Raw genomic sequence first — 27,160 nt, 5'->3', positions numbered from 1 at the left:
AATTTGCATATTTCTGTTTTAATTGTTTTCTCATATTCCAATAATTTGCAGTTTACACAGTTTGGCATCCCTACATTGTTTTTATGGGACAACATTTGGTTCTGCTACTTTGCAAGATGAGACTGGCATTCAAGTCTCAGGTTCTCACTGTGTGGAGTTTGCATACATTCCCTGTGTCCGTGTGAATTTCCTCTGGCTGCTTTGGTTTCCTTCTAAGTCAGATTGCTGATGTCAAACTGGCCCTGAGGGGTGTGTATGTGTAAGTGTGTTCACCCTGTGATGGGCTTTTGCCCTGTCCAGGGATTGTTCCTGACTTGAGATGCCTGCTGGGATAGGCTCCAGATTGCCCATGATCCTACTCTGGATAAGTGAGTTTGGATGATTGGTGGAAATAGTCTCTGCATGAGTGAATGTGGGTTTGTGCATAAATGTGTTTCATGAACTGGTTTCAAAATAAGTTGTTTCCTTCTTTGACATTAATGCATTTGTTGCTGGCTGATACAAAATTTAAAGCAAGCCTGTTTCTTAAATAAATAGATTAATTATTTAATAACAATGTAAATATATTTTGTTAAGGAAAACCCTTTTATGTTTTCTTCAGCTTTAAGGATGCATTATCACAGTTACCAAATCTGCTAATAAAAGTACACAACAGAGTGCTTACATGAGTTGTGTGATATAATAGGGAAAGACATGTTAATAGCAGCTGCTTTCTAGTTACTCATTAGGCCGGAGTTATACTTCACGCGACACAACGCATGCTGCAGCGGACGCTCCTGCTACGCGAGCGTTGTAGTGTTCATACTTGAGCGCATACTTTACGTAAATCTGAAGAAATCCACCAGGTGGCAGTGCGAGATATTATCACGGTGAGAACATATTCGGCTTCTCTGTGTTGTGAATTGCCTAGAACACTCATTAAATTCTGATGACACCATACCGCAATATCTCTGAAAATTATGTTTATTGATTAAATCCATTAATCTAGGGATGTGTCCATTCCAGCAAGCATTGGGCACGAGTGAGAAACAATCCCTGGACAAGGCCTCAGCTCATCGCAAGGTGAATACAAACACTTGCATACACTAGTGTCATTTTAGCGGCATCAAATCTGCATATATTTGGAAGGAAACCGGAGCACAGTGTGGAATACAAGCAGGAAATACAAGCAACATAACTCCCTGCGAGACAGTAGTGCTATCTCTCCACCACCGTGACACCCCTATGTGTGTAATTAACAGTATTCATTATTTAAACGAAATTATATGTAAATTGTAACATACACACTTTAATGCATTTCATCATGGAAGTGGTATCAAGTACAAATCTAAAGATTCTAAATGTGCAGAGAGTTGGAATATCATGCATTTAATTTGTTCTGTGTGGTGATCTATTACTGCTTGCCGCTGCTGTCGGGTCCAAGAAGCTCGTAGCGATTAAAAACTGGGATGAGGTTTACGATGGTCTGCATTAATGATAAAGTAAACTACGAGGTTATATAGACATTTCAAGATTAAAACCGAAATTTACACTTTAATCACAAAATACACGTTTTCACCGTGTCCTTTATTTTTTCTCAGTGGCTCAAATACAGCGCTATACATTATGTTGCTGTTGTTAAGTTGCAAAAATAAAAAAAATAAAAAACGGCACAAAAGATGATATGTGAGACTTTAAAAATGTATCGTGTCATTACGATCGTGAATATGCGACGCTTGAATATAAAAGCACCACGAATGCATCTGTATGTTGGCATTTTGCTTCACCACATCGAAGCATTCATCCCGTAGGATCTGCATAGAGGCTTTCTATCACATGTAGATAGTAAACAGAGACACTGACGTCATGTTCCGACTTTTAGCACACTGCGCCCCCCGACTTTTTGCTAGTACTGCAACTCGTGCACGCGTCACGCTAATTTCTGAAGACCTGCTCAGAGGACGCGTGAAATGAACACCGGGAACACATGGCAGCCATGATGCGGGCGCGTACACGTTCTGAGCGTGAAGTATAAATCGGCCCTAAGGATGCAGCTACTTAAGTACTAACAAATTAGTTTTAATTGGTTTTCCTGCATGTATGTAATGTAAAAAAACAGTTGTACACTTAAACTTGTATAGACGAAAATTGGCCATCTTGAGGCAACACACAATATATAAGAAGTTCCCTTTACATTTCTGTTTACTAACTTGAAAATATTGATTAGCAATCTTTAAACATACAGAAATTTAAAAAGTCAGTGGCGTAAATAAACATGGTTCGTGTCATGTTGAGGGAGGATTTTACAAGCTATTCTAACAACATTCTACAGAGGAACCATAGAGAACATCCTGAGCAACTGGATCACTGTCTGGTTTGGAAATTGCATGGTCAGGGATTGTAAAGCCCTACAACAGATAATAAAGACAGCTGGAAGATCATCTGTGTCTCTCTTCCTTCCATCATGGACATTTACACCAAACGCTGCATCCTCAAAGCCACCAGCATTGTGAATGACCCAACACACCCTGTACACTCACTGTTTACATTTCTGCCATTGGGGGGAAAAAGGTACCGAAGCATTTGGGCCCTTACCACCAGAATGTGTAACAGTTTTTTCCCCCAAACAGTCAGATTCCTGAGCACTCATACTGATCTGATATATGTGTTCTACTCTGCAATGTTGCACATGGTTGCACATTTGTATCACATGCACCTTGTTATACAGTATATGCACCTTGTTATATATTACGTGTCTTTATGTTATGTGTCGTGGATTCTTCGTTGTCCTGTGTTCTTTGTAGCACCATGGTCCTGGAGGAACTTTGTTTCATTTCATTGTATGCTGCACTACTGTATATGGATGAAATGACAATAAATACTCTTGAATCTTGATCAAGCTGTTGCACAAAATTTGCACTTAAATTTCTGTTCCCAACTCAAACAGAAAAAGATGCAGAGCTAGCATGTGATATAGTCATTGGAAAGGGAGCTGGAAGTAGAAATGGCAGGAAATAACCGAGAAAAACACAATAATTATAAAGTACCAAAAGGTTAAATGAAAATTTAAATGAGTTACTGGAGTTACCAAAGTTTAAAGCAATAGTTTACTTTGGGATTTGTTTACATATATATATATATATATATATATATATATATATATATATATATATACACACAGTGGAACCTCGGTTTGCGAGCATAATTCGTTCCGGAAACGTGCTCGCAATCCAAAGCACTCGTATATTAAAGCAAATTTCCCCATAAGAAATAATGGAAACTCAGATGATCCGTTCCACAACCCAAAACTATTCATATAAAAATGATTAATACAAAATATAAAGTAAAATACATAATACAAATTAACCTGCACTTTACCTTTATAAAGAATCATGGCTGGTGTGAGTTTCTAAACTCATGTGGGATTCCACCCAACGGGACAACACGCGGAAGAGCGCCTCAAAGCAATCGCAGTCTCCAAGCGCTGTAGCAGTTAAGCCGTATAAGCACATCCAAAAAGATCGCAGACATGCTGTAAGCGCATGTCGTCAATGGGTCATACAAGGAACATTATAAAGATCCTGGTACAATAAATAACAGCGCTGTTGCTGTTTCAAGCTGAATAAAGCTGGTGTTAAAGTACTGAGACTCAGCTTCGTGTTTTGGGGAGCAAGATGGGGACTCGCACTTCACAGCGCACACACCCACACAGTCACAATGCTGTAGTAAACAGATGTTGACTATATGAGTGAGGCACATAGACGGAGAATAGGAGACGATTGCCAGAGAGAGAGAGAGAGAAAGACGCGCTGGGTGGGCAAGCGAGATAGATAAGGAGAGAGAGAGAGAGACGCGCTGGGCGAGCGAGCAAGATAAGGAGAGAAAAAGAGAGACGTGCTGGGCGAGCGAGATGAGAGAGAGAGAGAGAGAGAGAGAGAGAGAGAGACGTGCTGGGCGAGCGAGCGAGATAAGGAGAGAGAGAGAGAAGAACCATCAGCTCAGTTGTGATCAGATAACGCTCAGCAGACAAAGTGTATCCACACTACTCGTATTGCAAGACATCGCTCGTTTATCAAGTCAAAATTTATTAACAATTTTTGCTTGTCTTGCAAAACACTCGTAAACCGAGGTTCCACTTTATATATATATATATGTATATATATATACTGTACTGTACATACAGTTGTGCTTGAAAGTTTGTGAACCCTTTAGAATTTTCTATATTTCTGCATAAATATGACCTATAACATCATCTGATTTTTCACTTAAGTCCTAAAAGTAGATAAATAGAAACCAGTTAAACAAATGAGACAAAAATATTTTACTTGGTCATTTATTTATTGAGGAAAATGATCGAATATTACATATTTGTGACTGGCAAAAGTATGTGAACCTCTAGGATTAGCAGTTAGTTTGAAGGTGAAATTAGAGTCAGGTGTTTTCAATCAATGGAATGACAATCAGGTGTGAGTGGGCACACTGTGTTATTAAAGAACAGGGAACTATCAAAGTCTGCTTTTCATAACACGTTTGTGGAAGTGTATCATGGCATGAACAAAGGAGATTTCTGAGAACCTCAGAAAAAGAGTTGTTGATGCTCATCAGGCTGGAAAAGGTTGCAAAACCATGTTTGGACTCCACCAATCCACAGTCAGACAGATTGTGTACAAATGGAAGAAATTCAAGACCATTGTTACTATCCCCAGGAGTGGTCGACCAACAAAGATCACTCCAAGAGCAAGGCGTGTAATAGTCAGCGAGGTCACAAAGGACCCCAGGGTAACTTGTAAGCAACTGAAGGCCTCACTCACATTGGTTCATGTTCATGAGTCCACCATCAGGAGAATACTGAACAACAATGATGTGCATGGCAGGGTTGCAAGGAGAAAGCCACAAAAAAAACATTGCTGCTTGTCTGCATTTTGCTTAAGATCACGTGGACAAACCAGAAGGCTATTGGAAGAATGTTTTCTGGACAGATGAGACCAAAATAGAACTTTTTGGTTTAAATGAAAAGCGTTATGTTTGGAGAAAGGAAAACCCTACATTCCAGCATAAGAACCGTGTCCCATCTGTGAAACATAGTGTTGGTAGTATTATGGTTTGGGCCTGTTTTGCTGCATCTGGGCCAGGATGGCTTACCTTCATTGATGGAACAATGAATTCTGAATTACATCAGAGAAATTTAAAGAAAAGTGTCAGGACATCTGTCCATGAACTGAATCTCAAGAAAAGGTGGGTCATGCAGCAAGACAACGACCCTAAGCACACACGTTGTTCTACCAAAGAATGGTTAAAGAAGAATAAAGTTAATGTTTTGGAATGGCCAAGTCAAAGTCCTGACCTTAATCCAATCAAAATGTTCTGGAAGGACCTGAAACGAGCAGTTAATGTGAGGAAACCCACCAACATCCCAGAGTCGAAGCTGTTCTGTACGGAGGAATGGGCTAAAATTCCTCCATACCGGTGTGCAGGAATGATCAAAAGTTACCGGAAACGTTTAGTTGCAGTTATTGCTGCAAAGGGGGGGGTGGTTGGGGGTCACACCAGATACTGAAAGCAAAGGTTAACTTACTTTTGCCACTCCCAAATATGTAATATTCAATCATTTTCCTTAATAAATAAATGACCAACGACTTGAGTGAAAATCTGATGATGTTTTAGGTCATATTTATGCAGAAATACAGGAAAATCTAAAGGTGTTCACAAACTTTCAAGCACAACTGTATGTATGTGTATACATATATATATATATATCTCTGTTGTTGTTTTTTAATTTAATTATGTAAATTGACACGTGTGCCTGTAACGACTATTAATATTCACTTGTATAATTAATATCTTTAGATGAGTAAAAAAACTTCAACAAATAATTGTCATAAAATAGCAAATCACATGGTTATATAGACAGGTACCCAAAGGGGAAAAAGGCCTGTTTCAGAGTCCCCATAGTTCTGTCCTACATGTGAATTAGATTGCTATAGCTTGAGGCTTTACAAAATTGACTGGCCAAAGAAGTACTTTGAAATTAAATTAGAAAGAAAACTTTAATTAAATGAGGACTCCATTAATCTTTTTTAATTCAGTTACACAACGATAATATTGCAGTCTCATTGCATAATTCCACTCTGCCTTTTTTTTTTTCTTGTGTTCAGAAGCTCATGTAAGCAGGCAGACACCTGTGAACGTCAGTTTTTCTAATAACAATGTATTTGTACCAAAGACTTAATTTCTTAATTACAGCCCTCAGTTAATTGTATCAGATACTTAATCGGTCACAAATGCCAGTGAACTTTCATGCAAGTGTACACGGAAGCAAATGCTATTGATTATTGGGCCATACTATGTACCTTTTTACATAATACATAAAAAAGAATCATCCCTTTGTGTGCTATCACCATGATGCAGAAGGTAAACTTGGGGTTGTGGGCTCAGTTTGCTGCTGCCTCTCTCAGAGACTTGAAATGACAGTCCTGGTATTTACTGAATGCCTTCCCACTTGCGTTGACATCAGAGATTACAACCTGATTGTGTTCTACTGTGTCTAGTTATCTGGTGTCACTATATTCTCTCAGGGGACAAGCAATAATAAAATCTGTCAGCTGAGAAGCAGTATAAACTGTGATGAGGCTATCATAGGAAAAGCAATAAAAAGGTTAGGATTAAATTTGTTATCCTTGTTGAGCTCTCAAAGCAATGCTTGGTCTGTTAAGTTTAAAGCCTTAACACCCCTGGGTGTAGCTTGAAGGTTAGAATAGAAGTTTAAGATATTGAAAATATGTTAATAGTGGTTGCAGTGTTTCATAGTTAACTTTAAAGTCTCCTGTTAAATACAGAGAAAGCTATAATCATTGATTATAGGTTGGTGTATTTCTTCTTTATTGAGAGAGTGATATTTTCTCAGTTATATTCCTACTATATCTCAATACATAATCATCACCATTGTGGTATTTGTGTTTCCTTCTCATTTTGAAAACACACACATATATATGTAAATGTGGATATATGCTCATATATGTGTGTGTATACTGCATATATTTTATGATCTTAAGATGGCACTGATTAGGGCAGCCATGGTTGTTCGGCCGCTGCTTATGTATCTGTTGTTTTTATCTGTTAGCTTTGCCTTTTGCAACAAAATGAGGATTACTTACAAGTGAGATCAGCTCCTATCTATTAAACTCAGAATTCGTTCATCCTCAACTGATCAAGGACGTTTACATGCAGATTTACTGTTTATGAACCCTCCGACTGCAATCTCAAACACCTACTGTAAATAGTTTCTTTCCAATGCCATAACCCTCTCAAAATAATATACAGCGAAGAACAAAGATTAAATTTAACAATTTGTTTACCTTCATTCTTCCATTCAAAATAAATACAGGAATACAGTAGGCTGAATTTAGAAGCAGAAATGTACTTAATGTTACCAAAAATGGAACCTGACATTGACCATATAAAACATAAAGACACTCAACCTTCACACTTAACTTTGAGTTAATTTTCTCTTCTATTGACTGGATTTAAATGTAGTGAGTTATTTTTGTGCTTCTTTTAATTTGGATTCGTATGTAACTATGTAATTTTTTGTATATTAAAAATATGCACATTTTAGGCTACTTTTTATTTCTTATCAAAGCATGCTATTGTTCTTATATTAAAGAATCAGTCATTAAAACACATTTGATGTGCAGTAAAACAGGAAGTACACAGCCACACAAAACTATCTGTAATCACTTGTTAAAATCCCTAAATTCAATATTAGGCAGGGGAGTGGAAGTTAAGAAATTAAACTTTTAGTTGTGCCTAATAAGAATATGTTTTTTAACAATTTAAGACTGTAGGAAAATAGCAGTGCTTCAAAATATTTCAATTCCTGGAAGTGTTACTTCTAGAAAAAAGGTTGGAAATCCCTGGAAGTGCTATTGCTTGATATTTAATTATGTACTGTATGTGTCAATAGCCTGCCCTAGTTAAGCTTTGATCAATAGGTCTACTATTGTACAAATCATTAGGCAGCAAAATCTGCAGCAAATTATAATCCATGAATGTACAACTTGACTAATATCCAAGAATGAAACAAAATGTAAAGCATTAACATCTAAAAATTATTGAAGATACAGGGCTGAGAGACATCATTCAGTGAGGTCCACCAATTCTTGCGCAATACCTTTACATTTACAATTATATCATTTGTCAAGGATTTATACGAAAGCCACAAGTCTTCATTTTGAGCAGCTAAGAAGCTGAACAGCAGTTGCATTCCCAGGAGCGCACTGCTAAACTATCTTGGTCAAACATTCAATTAACTGAGCGGTGGCCGGCCCTTATATACTGTCTGTCTGTATGTATGTGTGTGTGTGTGTGTGTGTGTGTGTGTGTGTGTGTTGTGTGTGTGTGTATGTGTGTATTGTTATGGGTGGTTACCTACCAGGTAACGCATGTTTTTGGTCTGCCAAATAAGGGCAAAACATGTGTCACATACTCTTTGAATTATTTGACAGTAAACTATGTAATCTCTCTCTCTCTCTCTCTCTCTCTCTCTCTCTCTCTTTCTCTATATATATATATATATATATATATATATATATATATATATATATATATATATATCTTTGTGTGTGCATATATATTTTATTCAGTGTCTGAAGCTTCCTGAATCAATATACACTTTAATTAAAATGAACTTTTTTTTCCCCTTGTGTATCAACTCATGGTGAAGCCATATTTCATTCTAATACTACTTCTGCCAAAATCAAATGCTTACATAATATCAAGAAAGCCTATAACATATTTTAAATGTTTTTTGAATCATTTACCAAGTGGTTTAATGGAAGTAAATATTTTCTCTAGTTACATAAACAGGTAAAAAGTTCAATAGGCAAATTTGTCAATGTTTATTTTTGGAAAAGTTGGTAATTAGCATTAAAACTAATGTTGTGTTACTTTTATAACCCATTTTAGATTTATATTGTATTAGAAATCGTATTTGACTTTATTAGATTAAATAACATTGATATGTTGTCTATTTTTCATTTATATCAGGTGTTTCTGAAGAGTGATCGTGTAGCCAGGATGGTACAAAGTGGTGGCAGCTCTGCAAGTGATTTCAGAGAAGTTTTTAAAAAGAATATTGAGAAACGAGTCCGGAGCCTTCCTGAAATTGATGGGTTGAGTAAGGAGACAGTGTTAAGCTCATGGATAGCCAAGTTTGATGCTATTTTTAGAGGAGAGGAAGACCTTCGTAAGCAGCCTCCAAGAATGAACCTGAATGTTGCTTCAGAACTCATACTTAGCAAAGATCAGCTTTATGAAATGTTCCAGCAGATCCTTGGAATTAAGAAAATTGAGCATCAGCTTTTGTACAATGCCTGTCAGGTAAGCATCTCCCCTTCCCTTGCTGCAAGTGTGCCTAATACACTCTATCTAATAGACTTTGTACAACCTGCATATTTTTTTCTGATGATTTTTTAATTGTTAGGTTGTAACATTGTGAGAAACCATGACATGAAAAAAGAACACTCAATAATCTTTCCTCCCACATACACCCACAATTAGATTAAAAGAAAAAAAGAGCATTCCACCCATCTAATAATAAGCTTTTGAAACAGATGAAAAAAACCAGAAAAAATCTTCCACCTCCTGACATCAACCACACCCAATGATGTATCCTTACACTAGTCTACATTAAAATGAAGCTTGTTTCTATCTATCTATCTATCCATCCATCCCCTGCACCTCCTATATATATATATATATATATATATATATATATATATATATCACAGCGCATCACTCTTTCCACATTTTTTTATGTTACAGCCTTATTCCAAAATGGATTAAATTCATTTTTCCTCAGAATTCTACCACAACACCCCATAATGACAACGTGAAAAAAGTTTACTTGAGGTTTTTGCAAATTTATTAAAAATAAAAAAACTGAGAAATCACATGTACATACTGTAAGTATTCACAGCCTTTGCTCAATACTTTGTCGATGCACCTATGGCAGCAATTACAGCCTCAAATCTTTTTGAATATGATGCCACAAGCTTGGCAAACCTATCCTTAGCCAGTTTCGCCTATTCCTCTTTGCAGCACCTCTCAAGCTCCATCAGGTTGGGAAGCGTCGGTGCCCAGCCATTTTAAGATCTCTCCAGAGATGTTCAATCGGATTCAAGCCTGGGCTCTGGCTGGGCCACTCAAGGACATTCACAGAGTTGTCCTGAAGCCACTCCTTTGATATCTTGGCTGTGTGCTTAGGGTCGTTGTCCTGCTGAAAGATGAACCGTCGCCCCAGTCAAGAGCACTCTGGAGCAGGTTTTCATTCAGGATGTCTCTGTTCATTGCTGCAGTCATCTTTCCCTTTATCCTGACTAGTCTCCCAGTTCCTGCCGCTGAAAAACATCCCCACAGCATGATGCTGCCACCACCGTGCTTCACTGTATTGGCTTGGTGAGGAGCGGTGCCTGGTTTCTTTCAAACGTGACGCCTTCGCATTCACACCAAAGAGTTCAATCTTTGTCTCATCAGAGCAGAGAATTTTGTTTCTCATGGTCTGAGAGTCCTTCAGGTGCCTTTTGGCAAACTCCAGGCTGGCTGCCATGTGCCTTTTACTAAGGAGTGTCTTCCGTCTGGCCACTCTACCATACAGGTCTGATTGGTGGATTGCTGCAGAGATGGTTGTCCTTCTGGAAGGGTCTCCTCTCTCCACAGAGGACCTCTAGAGCTCTGACAGAGTGACCATCGGGTTCTTGGTCACCTCCCTGTCTAAGGCCCTTCTCCCCCAATCACTCAGTTTAGATGGCCGGCCAGCTCTTGGAAGAGTCCTGGTGGTTTCAAACTTCTTCCACTTACGGATGATGGAGGCCACAGTGCTCATTGGGACCTTCGAAGCAGCAGAAATGTTTCTGTAACCTTCCCCAGATTTGTGCCTCAAGACAATCCTGTCTCGGAGGTCTACAGACAATTCCTTTGACTTCATGTATGGTTTGTGCTCTGACATGAACTGTCAACTGTGGGACCTTATATAGACAGGTGTGTGCCTTTCCAAATCATGTCCAATCAACTGAATTTACTACAGGTGGACTCCAATTAAGCTGCAGAAACATCTCAAGGATGATCAGGGGAAACAGGATGCACCTGAGCTCAATTTTGAGCTTCATGGCAAAGGCTGTGAATACTTATGTGCATGTGCTTTCTCAGTTTTTTTATTTTTAATAAATTTTCAAAATCCTCAAGTAAACTTTTTTCAAGTTGTCATTATGGGGTGTTGTGTGTAGAATTCTGAGGAAAAAAATGAATTTAATCCATTTTGGAATAAGGCTGTAACATAACAAAATGTGGAAAGAGTGATGCGCTGTGAAAACATTCCGGATGCACTGTGTGTGTGTGTATATATATATATATATATATATATATATATATATATATATATATATATACTAGCAAAATACCCACGCTTCGCAACGGAGAAGTAGTGTGTTAAAGAAGTAATGAAAAAGAAAAGGATACATTTGAATAATAACGTAGCATGATTGACAGTGTAATTGTGTTGTCATTGTCATGAGTGTTGCTGGCATATATATATATACACACACACACACACACATATATATATAAACATATATATACATATACATACATATATACACATATACAAATATATACATATATATACATACACACACACACACACATATATATATACATATACATATCTACATATATACTGTATATACACATATATATATTTACAAATCTACATATATCTACATATATATATTAGGGGTGGGACTCGATTAAAAAAATTAATCTAATTAATTAGAGGCTGTGTAATAATTAATCTTGATTAATCGTATGTAATCACACATGAAAATTTGCCCCAAATCGCAAATGTTCTTTTTTTAATTTAAAAGAGTTTTAGTGGGCGACAGAATCAAATAATAGACATGGACATGAATATTGTAAACTCAAGCTCTTTTAATTTCTGAAAAAAAAAATGCTTTTAAACTGCATTTCAATTCAAAACAGAAACAAAAATATCATCCCTGGCTAAAATTGGGCAGACTTAAAAATAAAGTTATATTTTAAGTACTTTAAGTACATTTTCAGAATGGTATTGCCTTTACATAATAATAACAAAAATTTCAACATAAAGTGCAGTTTTTATCTTCTTAAAAACATAAGGCAGAAACATAAAAGGTAATTTGACCAGCTTCACCTTTAAACTCTGAGTAACCTTAGCCAAAATTATTTTGTACATTAGGCTAAAACAGTCTGATCATTGAACATTTTGTAATTAGATGTAATTAGAATTACTAATGGTCACGGAAGTCCAATAATCCCCAGTAAGAGCCACAAAGTCCGCTTTCTGTAATGCATCTAATTTTACTTGCTTTTCAGTGTGCACAAAACCATGCTTTTATCAAGGCTTACATCGGGTAGTCTTTTGAAATGAAATTTTCCTCCGATCAGTCGTAGGAACGAGCTTTATTCCGACTCTAACATTTTTGTAGCTCTGATGTGTGCATCAATGTAATCGATGTACCAGGAAATCATGTATTGACAAAAGTTCCCCTTTGCTTGGAATTGAAAGTGTGATTAAATGCGTTATTTTTTTAACACATTATGGAGTACATGCATTGAAGCTTCTCAGCTGTGTTTGTGCTAAGAAAAGGAAACATTTCAAAAATAACGTAACATGATTGTGAATGTAATAGTTTTGTGACCGTTATGAGTGTTGCTGTCATCAAGGATTTGATTATAATTTCTTTCAATCAGGTTCCTATTTGGACAGTTTGCACAAAACCACGCTTTTATCAAGGCTTCCGTCGGGTAGTCTTTTGAAATGAAATTTGCCTCTGATCAGTCTTAGGAACGTGCTTTGTATCCATTATTCATAAAGCTTCAATTGGTGATCTGACTTTCTGCGTTAACCGCATATTTTTTCATACATCTCAAACCAAGGGGATGCGAGGGTAAAATGAATCGGGAAGCGCGCGTACATACTCAGTGCACCCCCTCTCCGGAATCGAACCTCGGACGTCGGCACTAAAGGCAAAGACTCTACCATTGCGCCATGGCGTGTGGTTTGTCTATTTGAGAGTATGTAGACCGGGGTATTTATATACATATATATATACCCACGCTTCGCAGCGGAGAAGTAGTGTGTTAAAGAAGTTATGAAAAAGAAAAGGGAACATTTTAAAAATAACGTAACCTGATTGTCAATATACAGTTATTGTTTTGTGAGTGTTATGAGTGTTGCTGTCATCAAGGATTTGATTAATCATTATTTCTTTCAATCAGGTTCGTATTTGTAGGATGTGTTGTGTTCAAGTTACATTCCGTGTTTGTCAATCGTTGTAAAGATAACAGGTTTCATTCATCGATTCGTTTCTTACTGCATCAATAAACAGCTTGTCTTCCTCTTTATCTGAGACGTGACACACTGCATGCACGGGTATTTTTTTTACACTGTCTTCCTTTAGCGGGACATTGACTTTTTTCACCGTGTGCTTTATTTCCGCAGTAGCTGCACTTATGAATATGCTTGTATGTATCACACACTTCATATTTTTTTGCTGCCTTCTCAATTGTGTAATTCGGTTTTTGTTCAGCACTCTTTGGAACTGTTGCTTTTTGTCTTTGCACTGCATCATTTCATGTGAGCCGCTCAGTGTAAATGCATCGAAGGTTCCCAGCTGTGCTGGTGCCATCTTGTGCGATGTCCACGGCTGTATTTAATGTTAGCTAAGACCCGGCACTTAAAAGTTTCTCTCGCAGTTTCACTGAGTTTGTGCCAAACACCACCCTGACCATCTCATCTTCCTCTGCATAAGCACAGTCCTTCACCCGTGAATATTTAGCGGCAGTGTTTCTATTGGATTGCCACTGACGGACGGCCTTATATGGGCAGGCACTAAATTACGTGGGAGGCGTAACTCCGCCTCCCATGGGCATCGAGCAGAAGTCGATATGGACGATGTATATGGACGAAAAAATAGGTTCCAGTTATGACCATTACGCGTAGAATTTCGAAATGAAACCTGCTCAACTTTTGTAAGTAAGCTGTAAGGAATGAGCCTGCCAAATTTCAGCCTTCTACCTACACGGGAAATTGGAGAATTAGTAATGAGTCAGTGAGTGAGTGAGTGAGTCAGTGAGGGCTTTGCCTTTTATTAGTATAAATTTATATATATAAAATTTTGATTATATCACAAAAAGTCTAATGAGTTTTTGCAACATTAGTTTTTTTTATTTCTAGCATCTATATATATAATTTACTAAGGCAAGACAACCATGGAAAGCACGCCGGAAGGGGCGTGGATTCACTAAGCCGCCGACAAGTGAGACACCTATGGCGCAAGCAGGAAGGAGCCACGCCCACCAACTCCAAGACCATTGGATTCGACGACAACTCACAGAGCCACGCCCACCAACTCGGACGCGACGACACAGTAAAACCGGCGTCATTTATATTCGTCTGTCGTAGAGGTCACATGCAGCTCCGACCCATGTTGACTGTTCATAGAGGCATGTTTCTCGCGGAGGTGAATCGCCATATGTAGCGTGTAAAACTGTTTGCGAGGGGTATCCCATGGGATCCTTAAAACATTCCTTTACAACTGAGGTTAAACACAATGAAGTGAGCAGTCTTTAAAAAAACGAGTTTTCGATCATGACGCACGACCGCATTCACCATAGCAAACTATTTTACACGCTACATACAGCAATTCGCATCTGCGACAAACATGCGTCTTCTTAGATGCTCCTGCACTTTGTACACACCCCCCTCCCACCTCGTTACCACTGTGGTCGGGTGTCTTGGTGGATTATATATAGAAAGGCAGCCAAAACCGCACAGAACAATGAGAAGTCTACGTGAGTCACAGGTGCATCTGGACTGTGCAAAGACGACTCGAGTGACGAGTTGGAGGTAGGCACATGAGCAGGCAGTGTATACTGAACGAGAAATCAGCAGACTAGCATGACGGAGGGAGCGGAGTGGACGTCCTTCTCCTCTCCTCCCATTCCACCCTCCGCGCCTGAGCGCCGCACAGACGATTGTGTGTTGGTTCGTTCCGTGCATTGGTTAAAACCCAATGAAGGAAGCAGTCTTTAAAAACCAATAAGCCCTGTGCCTCTGTTTCATTACCATCTCACCTGCTTCACCAATGCAGGCCCTGCAACAGTCGAGACGCTCTCTCGGCAGCTGACCTTCTCTGTACCTGACCGGTTCACACAGTGGCACCACATGACCAGGCGGTGTGTATGCTTCGAGAACAAGGGTGGACGCGACAGGACTATCTAAGAAGAGGCATGTTTGTCACGGATGTAAATCGCTGTATGCAGCGTGTAAAACAATTTGTTGCGAATGTGAATCACTGTATGCAGCGTATAAAATGCTGTATTGTATGTTGTCCTCGCCAGAGTTGCATCTTTTCATTCACCTACAGTCGTATACACAATGAAGTGAGCAGTCTTTAAAAACCGAGTTTTCAGTTACAACACACGACCGCGTGCACCATAGCAAACTGTTTTACACGCTACATACAGCAATTCGCATCCGCAACAAACATGCGTCTTCTTAGATGCTCCTGCACTTTGTACACACCCCCCTCCCACCTCGCTGCTACTGTGGTCGGGTGTCTTGGTGGATTATATATAGAAAGGCAGCCAAAACCGCACAGAGCAATGAAAAATCTACGTGAGTCACAGGTGCATCTGGACTGTACAAAGACGACAACGACTCGAGTGACGAGTAGGAGGTGGGCACATGAGCAGGCAGTGCATACTGGACGAGAAATCAGCAGACTAGCATGACGGAGGAAGCGAGTGGATGTCCTTCTCCTCTCCTTCCGTTCCACCCTCCGCGCCTGAGCGGCGCACGGACGATTGTGTGTTGGTTCGTTCCGTACATTGTTACAATGTTGCTTTTCTTGCTGAGTTATTATATTACCAATTTTTAAAATGTAAATTTTCTCCCTGTGCTTAAAAATTATTAAAGAACCGCCCTGATTATGCGGCATATGGTACTCCGCGGGTTGGCTAGTATAAAATAATTTACTTTTAAATGCAAAGCATACTGATTAAAATAATTAAAGAAATATTCTATAAAACTGAATAAAAATTAATTTTCATTTTTTTGTTACATTTTTGTCATATTTCATCAAGGCATTGTATAGCAGATATACTATAGTGACTTTTCCATTATCTCAATATACACTGTGACAACACACCATCTATATGAAAAAAAGGCATTTAGCAAGAGTTGCCAATAGCTTTGACCAGTAGTCTGTGGTGTTATGGGTCCACAGCTCGTTGAGCAAAAGCCATTCGTTTTAAATAAATGATCGCGGCTTAGCAAGGGGGCGTTAGGCCATAGTGGGCCTCGGGACGATCCGTAGGGTGGGCGTTTCTCACCTAGTGCACAGGTGAGGAACTGCCCACATTCGTGATTGTCCCGTGGCTAATGCTGCAGCTGCTGTGGCCCTCGTCATTTTAAAAGAAGCGCGAGTCGGTTAAGGGGGAGGATGAAAAAAAAGGAACGAGATAAGGAAAAGAAGACGGAGGTTGTAGGGAGCGAGTGAGGAAGCAGGCGGTGCAGGAGAAACAGACACGTGGAACGTGTGGTGAGCTCGCGATCAAGCGCTCGTGGGCAGCTGCGAGGAAGCTGGGTGTTAGGCCGACACCCAGGCGTTTGAGTTGATGTTGCTCCCTTTGAGCGACCAGGTAGCGGGAGTGACCAGGTGAAAGCGACGAGCCGCAGAAGGCCGCAGAAAGGCAGCGGAAGTCGAGAGACTTGGTGATGGAATCCTCAATGTGTGCGTCCTGGCCATTGGTGGAAACTAAGTCTCGGGGACTGGGATGAGTGTCCGACCGAAGCCAGGGATCGGGAGGTCTCCAGTCTCGTGTGTGTGTGTAGAAAAGGGCAGCTGCAGAGAACGTCTTGCCTGCTGCTAAGCCCAAACGGGATAAGCAGGTGAGACGTTACCAGAAAAGCACCGGACGTTGTTTTGAGAACTGCTTCCTCAAGAAGATTTTAACCTCTGGTTTTTAAGGATTGTGTTTTTCTATTTGTTTTAACTTCCACGTTGGTTTTTATGGATTATTTATTTAATGAAGAACTTTATGAACACTGTTTTGTTTTGATTGTTTCTTTTAATAAAAGCACTATTCACTTTTTGCACCACCCCTTGCTCAATTATTGCCTTCACTGACTAGCTCACTCGGTTACGTTATCGACGGTGTTGGGTTTAAGGCTTCTAAATAGCAATGGGAGTGTGGAGCCAGAACCCACATCGTCACATAGTCATACAATGTTTTGAAATATTAAGAACTGTATATCAGTTTATTCAGCATCAAATAGGTTTTGATTCAATGAACATACCTATAAAACTTAAATGTAAAATTAATTTTCAACTAGAAAAAGAAAACATTAACTAACATAAAGCAATATATTTTTTATTTATTAAAAACTGTTGTCTTTGTATATGTTTTACCACATTTTTGAACATTTGGTCTTTGTTTTTATTTTCTTCATAAGAAGTACCTTGACTAACACACGCTTTTCAAGCCGTAATAGCCTTGTTTACTATTCTCTTAGTGTTTTCTCAAAACGCTTCCTAGGCATTACACTGAATGCATCCTTCTTGTTAAAACTCTTTCATGTATCAAAGAAGTTTTGTGAAGAGATAAATGCTTTAAAAATTGGTGTCAAAATGTTCTACAGTATTAAACATCTTGAGCTTATATTACACAAAATGTATTTTTCATCGTATAGCTTAAACACTTCTGTGTTTTGTCAATTTACTAAACCTACCAACCCTGGACTTAGCACCAGTCCACCTATCAATCCAGGACACATTTACACATAATCTAACTCTCACTCACAGAATACCAGAGTACCAGAAAAAAATACAAACACAGAGAGACCATGTAAACTCCCCAGAAACAGTAGGTTAGCTGGGATTTAAACACTTTTATCCATATTTTTTTTGTAACTGTTTAAATTACTTTTGTGAGTCATCAAAATGTGATGAGTGTGTACAGATATCTATCCTGATTGTTCCATACATGCCAAAATGAATAAAAACAATTTTGTTTGGCAGATGCTGATTGGAAATTCATCAACTCGTTAGGCAAGGAGCAGAAATAGAAAGCAAAAAATTGTAGCCATTTCTTTGTGCACAGTTATCACTGCTACTGTATATCTGTATGTAGAAGCCTGTATACGTGACAGTGGAATTAGGGTGGGTGGAAGCAAGATGCTGAGGCAAAACTTTGGTTATGAAAGTCGTTTAATAATAATGAAAGCAAAGATCACACTTTTCTAAAACAAATACTAAAGATTAGATCTGTGCTATGCATGAGTGAAAAAATGGGAATTGAAGAGCAGTTTAAGCATAGCTTTATTTTGTTTTCAGACATCAAATTCAAGATTGTGTGCTTGGCACTATCATTGGGGATCAAGCTATTGGGGTTTAACAACAGTACCATTGCAGTCAGCAACATGGCAGCATCCATGAAATGGAATAACATCTGAACCAATAAAAAGTACAGTAGCTATTCCACAAATTAAAAAGAACAAATTAGGACATATTTACACTATATCATAACTAGTAATCATAAAAATACATGCAGTAAAACTGTAGCAAAAACAGTGCAAGCCTTGTACTAATGGAAGCTTGACATAGCAGCGACAGTTTTCTTCATTTGGCAGTTTGTCTGCATTTAACACTTTTTTTACTCACTTCCCAGAAAATATTAAATGGAGTTCTTCTATATGCATATTCATGTCAGTGTTCATTTTTAAAAATGCAATTTGAAGTGATTTGAGTGACAGAGAAGAAGTCTCAACTTTTAGAGGTGTGACAAAAGTATCATCCCTAACCAGTCTGGTACAGAAGAGTCTATTAAATATTTTGCCAATATGAAAGTATGCATAAATCATAGCTAGAATTTCTATTTAAGTTGTTATTAATCTCATTTTTCTTTTTCTATTGCTGTCTTCATCCCTGGACTATTATTATTGTTTTCTTTCCTAATCAAAAGTTCAGATGCCATTTTGTAAGCATTGCCATCTTTTTTTATTAGCAGTGCATTGACATCACCATGGTGGTGGCCATGCTAAATAACAATAAAAATGTATAGCAGCAGTAGTAATTTCAAAAATAAAATGAAATCGATCAAAACACAATTTTTTGATTTATTACTATTACAAAGAAGCCTTCAGAATGGTCAGAAATTTAACATCATTAATCCTGGAGAATTTTTCGAAAAAACAAAAGAAAGTGCAAAGAGCTCATATTTTTGCATTAAAATTAGGAACTTGCATGCATGATAGCAAACTTTAGACATTGCGTCAAAGTTTTACGGTTTGTCGTAATTATGCCACAAACGTTATTTTCTATAGCTGTGTAGTTTGTAACATTTTGTTTTTCTTTCTTAAGTCATAATGCTTTTTTTATTTTTAACCCAAAGATAGTTCAGGTTACAACAAAGATAATAAAAACTTTAAAAATTTATTTGTAGGAAAAAAGTTAAGATAAAAAGTTAAATATCTCAACTAAAAATTAAGATGCTTAACCAATTTGTTTTTAGTTGTTGGATAACAATGTTGATTTGGTCTTTGATCTTTTGTGACTAGCAAAACTAGAAGTGCCTTTTATACTAAAAATACAGGTAAAATTCCGTTATAATGAACTCCCAGGGACCTAAAAAATATTTAGTTGTAATGAGATTCTGTATTTGTTACTATAGTGCTTTCTTTAACTTGCGTCCAGGCATTTGCGATCATTTCAGTAGCTTCTTTTGTGTTAATTTTAATCTCCTCCTTCCTACAAGTTATGCTGACGAGAATTTTTTTCAGCATTTCCTTGCCATAATACACTTTCTGGATACGAATGATCCCCAAATCCAATGGCTGAAGCACTGCTGTTCAATTGGGTAGGAGGAATTCAACGTGAACATTATCTAAATGTGGAAGCATGTTGTATGCAGTACAGTTATCAATCAGAAGCCGAATCATCCTTTTCTTCTTCTTCATATTGTGAAGTTTCTGAGCACTTTTGGGATCCCACCCAACGGGAAAGACATGCTGATGTGCATCCCGAAGCGCGATTGCAGCGTCTGTGGAAAATTGTTTGTCCGTTGCTGGGGCAGGGCAACAGCAGGCTCACAGCACTTCAGTGCCACAGAAGCAAATCATAAAAGATTGGAGTCGCACTATAAGTCCCCGTCTTGCACCCAAAAACACAAGGCTTAGTCTCTGTACTTTATCAAAACCAGCTTTATTCAGCTTGAAAGCGGAACGGCACAGTTATTTATTGTAGCGTGATCTGCCACTCTGCTATACACCGACACAGCAGTCAGGCAGGGTCGTGGCCAGGTCAGTGACCAAGTAATCCTATTATCTGCATTTACAAAGTACTTGCTCCTAACCTTGCATCACCCATTGTGATCTTTTCTGTTTACTTTGGCGGAGAGACGAAGCATAGTTTTGAGCCTGCTGTTGCCCCGTACAGACGCGGAAATCGCACTTCGGGATGCTCTTCAGCGTGCTGTCTAGTTGGGGGAGGTCCCAAGAGAGTTTACAGGTTTGTGAACTCTAACCTCACATTTTATTGAATGATTGCCACATTAATAGGAATGTTTCTTGAACGAGCATCACTGAACCACATAAAAACTGCTTCAAATGCAGTAGTTCACATACGCTTGCAACCCGAGATTTTTCTTCTTGATGTTGATGGCGAAATTCAGAATCTACTGGCAACGTCTTTTTTCTTTTTGCTGCAATCAAATGCTGCAAAAATGTAAAGTTTTATTTTTTCTAATTTGAACTGTTATCGTTGTCTGCCACTTCTATAGCAGGGTGACAATGAGGTAAATTCCAATGGATGTTTTTCAAATGTTGACGAGCAATAAGCAAAAGGTATCACTGAAAACCGCAGGAAACAAAAAAGGCAAAAAAAAAAAAAGTATGAGGAGAGTTTGAAGAAAGAAAAAAAAAAATAACAGTGTCTCTGTTTGGGTATCATTGTGCACAACTGAGCTGCGGCCACAGAACTAGCTGCTCTGTGGATGATTCATTCAGGCTTTTCAATGTCTTTTGTGTACTTTGTTGTAATGACTTTGTAATGAATTTACTTCGTAGTAATGACATTTCTATAGACTTGTGTCAAATGGGGAATCTGTTGGGACCATAAAAATACTTTGTTGTAATGAAAATTACGCTGTAAAGATATTAGTTGTAACAGAATTTTACCTGTAATAATTTTATGAAAATAGACACTGAAGTACTAAATCAACTGATGAAGCATTTAAAGTCATGTCAGATATTTTAGTAGCTACATTAATACACAGTACATAAGTATATGTAATCCTTTCGAACAATATCTGGTACTATAATGAGTTGCATTTTGTTACACTTGAAATCTCCTATTTGACATATGAGATTTATTTTTTTCTACACTTTGTTTTTGTTCGTTTTAGTCTCCTTGTCAATGTTTTCTTATATTTCTTCTGTTGTTGTCAGTTTTTTAAATGTAGCAAACTTACACGCAGTCTTTGAATACGCATGAGGTAAAGTACATGTATAGTTGATTGCATATTTTTCATTTATCTGGTACTGCAGTAGCCTGTCTCAACTTGTTTAACACATTTGCCTGTTGTGTTAATACACATGTTTTTCCAATAATAGTAATGTGCAACAGATACACTCCCAAACCCAGACTTTCCTTTACATGTGCAGATCTATGGGAAGCCAAAGGAGCTATTAGAGTTAAGTAAATTTGGTTAGTATGTATTTTTGAATTGTCCAGTAAAACATATTCAAACAGTTTTTTTGCAATTTAAGTAAAAATATAAATAAATATCACAACCATTGCATAGTTTTCCTGTAAATTCAGGTTACAGTAAGGGTAAGACTTTTGCCATTTTTGGGTGGTTTAACTTAATTTTGACTTTCTACTTTCAGTGCAATGAGATGCTTTACATACATAGTAAATCCTTTTTATTTGTGTATATTCGAGGGAGTATTTTTAGTGTTTTCAAGCAATAATAAACACTTACTACTCAGATAACTAGCATTACATTTTTTCTATTCCTGTTTATGTGGCAGAGATACAATATAACATTGTTAATTTTTCCTGGTTTAAAATGAGAAAATGAACAGGTACATTTTCTATTAGAAATAAATGAAACATATAAGTGAGCTGAGTTTTCATAACATCCCCATGAGATTTGAAAGAAATTAGCAGATGATGTTTTGTAAGAAGTGAGAAGTGGGAGATATTAATTTTATCTTCATTTAATATGGACAAATGTCCAAAGTGCAGTTTTAAAATAAATTAAATATAGCCAATTAGACTTCTGCAGTGTCTATATCTGAGTGCTTAAATATACAATGTTAAGTCAAACTTTAAATGGTTTACAGAATATGCCCTCAGAATTCACATTTCCCTGTTCCTGTTCCTATTCCTCTAGCTACCGGTAGCTTGCAACCTCTTTCCAACTAGCTCGGCAAAGGGTTAATGAATCCTACATAAATTTTAAAACTGATTAGTCAAATTAGGGGTGGGCGATCTTTCCAAAAATTCATATCACAATGTACAATCTGAATTGTAATCTATCTTTCAAAGTGGCATACACTTGAGAGAATATCCGGACTCAAATTCATCAAGACCTAAGTAACATGTTATTTTAAATATTAAACAAAATTGAATTCAATTGTTCTCTCGTTCGCTAGCTAAGCGGAGTTAAGGAACAGGCTCTGAAGCTGGCGAGTGAGTGAGTAAGACCCCTCCCCTTGGTCCATTGCGTGGATCTCGGATTTGCCCAAATAAATCAGTACTACACGCGAACTATGATACATAGTCAAATGAGAGAAGTCGCAAAAGCAAGCAGAATGTTCAAGCAAATTATAGAAAAAAACCTGATCGAAATCCGTTAAGTAGTTCTCTCATGAAAAGTGGACAGACATACAGACAGAGAGACATTGAATTTTATATATTATACAGTATGTTGGTAAACCTTCAAAATAATGTGCAGTTAATGTCTCAACAGCATACTCAGCAGTTCTGGAGCTTAGTAGAGCCAGATAATTATAAGAATCTTCACCAAGCAGCTCTGAAAATGTCTGCTTTGTTTGGGTCTACATACCTCTGTGAGTCTGACATGAATGTCATGAAATCAAAGTTCAGAACAAGACTGACAGATGAACATTTAAATGGCTCCATAAGAGTGAACCCAAGTGGCTGCACTCCACCATACACCTCTCTTGTTGAATCCATGTAGTGCCAGACATCTCACTAACTAAAAAGCACATCACACATGCAACTGGACATGTGAATACTCTTGTGAAGTGAAACTGACATGTAACAAAATGACAAATGAATAAGTAATACCTGTGTATTTGGAATTGCATTGTTTTGTTTTGACAGCAGCCATGTTTTAATTCAATAGTGTGAGATATGCTAGAAAATGCATACAGACATACAAAATGCACTTGCAGGTAAACTAAATATATTTTTGTGATGTTTTAATGCAAAATGTGAGTTGTGGACACCAACATTTTGTAAATGTTCAGGCAAAACAAGCTTATTCAGTTTGTTTGGGTTGAAATAAGCTATGAAAATAAACATCAGAAAACAGTAGTAGCAGTAGTAGTAGCTCTCGGCCATTTTCATTTTGTATAAGTAGCTTTCAGGGGAGACCCCTGCTCTAGTAAAACAGTTTATTGGTGACAGTATTTATCCATAGAATTATTTCTGAATATGTATTCAGCTATATATATATATATATATATATATATATATATATATATATATATATATACAGTGGCATGAAAAACTATTTGCCCCCTTCCTGATTTCTTATTCTTTTGTTTGTTTGTCACACAAAATGTTTCTGATCATCAAACACATTTAACCATTAGTCAAATATAACACAAGTAAACACAAAATGCAGTTTTTAAATGCTGGTTTTTATTATTTAGGGAGAAAAAATCCAAACCTACATGGCCCTGTGTGAAAAGTACTTGCCCCTGAACCTAATAACTGGTTGGGCCACCCTTAGCAGCAATAACTGCAATCAAGCGTTTGCGATAACTTGCAATGAGTCTTTTACAGCTCTGGAGGAATTTTGGCCCACTCATCTTTGCAGAATTGTTGTAATTCAGCTTTATTTGAGGGTTTTCTAGCATGAACCGCCTTTTTAAGGTCATGCCATAGCATCTCAATTGGATTCAGGTCAGTACTTTGACTAGGCCACTCCAAAGTCTTCATTTTGTTTTTCTTCAGCCATTCAGAGGTGGATTTGCTGGTGTGTTTTGGGTCATTGTCCTGTTGCAGCACCCAAGATCCCTTCAGCTTGAGTTGACGAACAGATGGCCGGACATTCTCCTTCAGGATTTTTGGTAGACAGTAGAATTCATGGTTCCATCTATCACAGCAAGCCTTCCAGGTCCTGAAGCAGCAAAACAACCCCAGACCATCACACTACCACCACCATATTTTACTGTTGGTATGATGTTCTTTTTCTGAAATGCTGTGTTCCTTTTACGCCAGATGTAACGGGACATTTGCCTTCCAAAAGTTCAACTTTTGCCTCATCAGTCCACAAGGTATTTTCCCAAAAGTCTTGGCAATCATTGAGATGTTTCTTAGCAAAATTGAGACAAGCCCTAATGTTCTTTTTGCTTAACAGTGGTTTGAGTCTTGGAAATCTGCCATGCAGGCCGTTTTTGCCCAGTCTCTTTCTTATGGTGGAGTCGTGAACACTGACCTTAATTGAGGCAAGTGAGGCCTGCAGTTCTTTAGACGTTGTCCTGGGGTCTTTGTGACCTCTCGGATGAGTCGTCTCTGTGCTCTTGGGGTAATTTTGTCGGCCGGCCACTCCTGGGAAGGTTCACTACTGTTCCATGTTTTTGCCATTTGTGGATAATGGCTCTCACTGTGGTTCGTTGGAGTCCCAAAGCTTTAGAAATGGCTTTATAACCTTTACCAGACTGATAGATCTCAATTACTTCTGTTCTCATTTGTTCCTGAATTTCTTTGGATCTTGGCATGATGTCTAGCTTTTGAGGTGCTTTTGGTCTACTTCTCTGTGTCAGGCAGCTCCTATTTAAGTGATTTCTTGAATGAAACAGGTGTGGTAGTAATCAGGAAATTGAACTCAGGTGTGATACACCACAGTTAGGTTATTTTTTAAGAAGGGGGCAATTACTTTTTCACACAGGGCCATGTAGGTTTGGGGTTTTTTTCTCCCTAAATAATAAAACCATCATTTAAAAACTGCATTTTGTGTTTACTTGTGTTATATTTGACTAATGGTTAAATGTGTTTGATGATCAGAAACAATTTGTGTGACAAACATGCAAAAGAATAAGAAATCGGGAAGGGGCAAATAGTTTTTCACACCACTGTATATATATATATATATATATATATATATATATATATATATATATATATATATATATAAAAGGTGGAAAAGGAAACCAGGTGGTGAAATGGGGAAGTACAGGAGAGTATACAGAGGAAGAGGATGGCGAAGATTTGGGAAAGTCAGAGAGATGCAGAAAGTAGACAAGAGTACAAGGAGATATGGCACAAGGTTAAGAGAGAGGTGGTGAAGGCTAAAGAAAAGGCACATGATGAGTTGTACAAGAGGCTGGGCACTAAGGAGGGAGAAAAGGACCTTTACCTATTGGCTAGACAGAGGGATGGAGCTGGGAAAGATGTGCAGCCGATTAGGGTGATAAAGGATAAAGATGGAAACTTACTCACAAGCGAGGAGAGTGTGTTGAGCAGATGGAAAGAGTACTTTGAGAGGCTGATGAATCAAGAGAATGAGAAAGAGATCTGTAGCAATAGTATAGAGCAGGTTGAGGAGACCCTGGAGAGTTGGAGATATATTCTGGGGAGGAGAGGAATGAAGGTCAGTAGGAACAAGACAGAATATATGTGTATAAATGAAAGGGAGGTTAGTGGAATGGTGAGGATGCAAGGAGTACAGTTGGTGAAGGTGGATAAGTTTAAATACTTGGGATCAACTGTACAGATTAACAGGGTGTCAGGCACTAGGGTCCTTATTTTATTTATGTATTTTTATGTATTTTTTGAGCATGCCCTCTGCACACTACTTGTGACTTTAGGCTTTAGGAAGTAAGTAAATAAATAAAGGTAAAACGTGTCATAAAATGATTTTTTCAAAACATCGAATGTTATTTATTTGGCACGGACATGCTCAAAAAATACATGTGTAATGCCACGAAAAGTGCCTGCTGACACTTTAGTATTGAAGCAATGGTATGTGCATTATTGCTCCAGTGTAGAAGGGAGCTGAGTTTACCTCTGTTACCGCGCGTCTATGTGAAAACATCAGTGTCAGATGCGGGGGTGGGGTGTGTTTGGGCTCGTGAACGGCTGAGCTGAGATAATAAAACTGACTAAAAAAAAACAAAGCTAACCTTTACAAGTATCATAAATTACACCGGCCGTTACAGACTGAAATCAAATGTATGTTTTTATTTATTTTATATTTTTGAATAAAAGCGCAATTGTTGTGTTAGATTTATATCTTTTGTGAAAGTATTTCTTGGATACTTCAGGCTTCATACATTATATAGTTTATGCCTACATTTTGTCATCTACTAGTAGAATATAAAACGTTTCTGTTTTAACAATGTGTTGACACAGATTACTGTAGAAACGGAACAGACATGAAATGCGTGTGTTCCAAACAACGATCTATTATTTCCACTCTAAAACTCCACTTCACTCCCAGAAAATCAATCAAGGCATGAGCTGAGAGAAGTTTGTGCACGTCCTAAGTTGGTGGGGGTATGGAATAGCTGGCTGCTTGCAGCCTGATTTTTATCAGCACATTTAGATGATAAAAGACGCTGGTGGAGAGCTGTGAATTATTTTAAGAAGCGATTTAAGGTGGGACAGATTTACGAGTTTTTTCGTAGGCTCTGGTAATTCTAGTATTAACAGATAAAACTGGCAGACCGCAAGGCACAGAAATGTAATTTGGAAAAAAAAAGTTCAATTTATTGTACAGTAAATGGCACATACAGTCATAAAAGTTGTGCATTGCATAAAGGCAAAGAAATAAAAAAAATATCCTGTAAAAATTGCACCCATCCAATTGTTCCCTCAGGGTCCTTCTC

The 27,160-nt window shown here is 37.9% G+C and overlaps 1 protein-coding gene across 13 annotated transcripts in view; it reads left to right on the top strand.

The window, feature by feature from the left end:
- The window catches only part of cadps2 (Ca++-dependent secretion activator 2), a 795,011-nt gene that overhangs the window by 270,919 nt on the left and 496,932 nt on the right, over positions 1 to 27,160 (top strand). For all 13 annotated transcript variants that reach the window (XM_039761141.1, XM_039761136.1, XM_039761130.1 and 10 more), the window contains exon 3: positions 9,025 to 9,357. In XM_039761141.1, coding sequence (XP_039617075.1) covers positions 9,025 to 9,357 — 333 coding nt within the window. The remainder of the gene's footprint in view (positions 1 to 9,024; positions 9,358 to 27,160) is intronic.

Source organism: Polypterus senegalus, chromosome 8 (assembly GCF_016835505.1).
Source record: "Polypterus senegalus isolate Bchr_013 chromosome 8, ASM1683550v1, whole genome shotgun sequence".
Taxonomy (NCBI): Eukaryota; Metazoa; Chordata; class Cladistia; order Polypteriformes; family Polypteridae; genus Polypterus; species Polypterus senegalus.
Note: the sequence above shows the minus strand (reverse complement) of the source record. Positions and strands in the feature narration are given on the sequence as shown.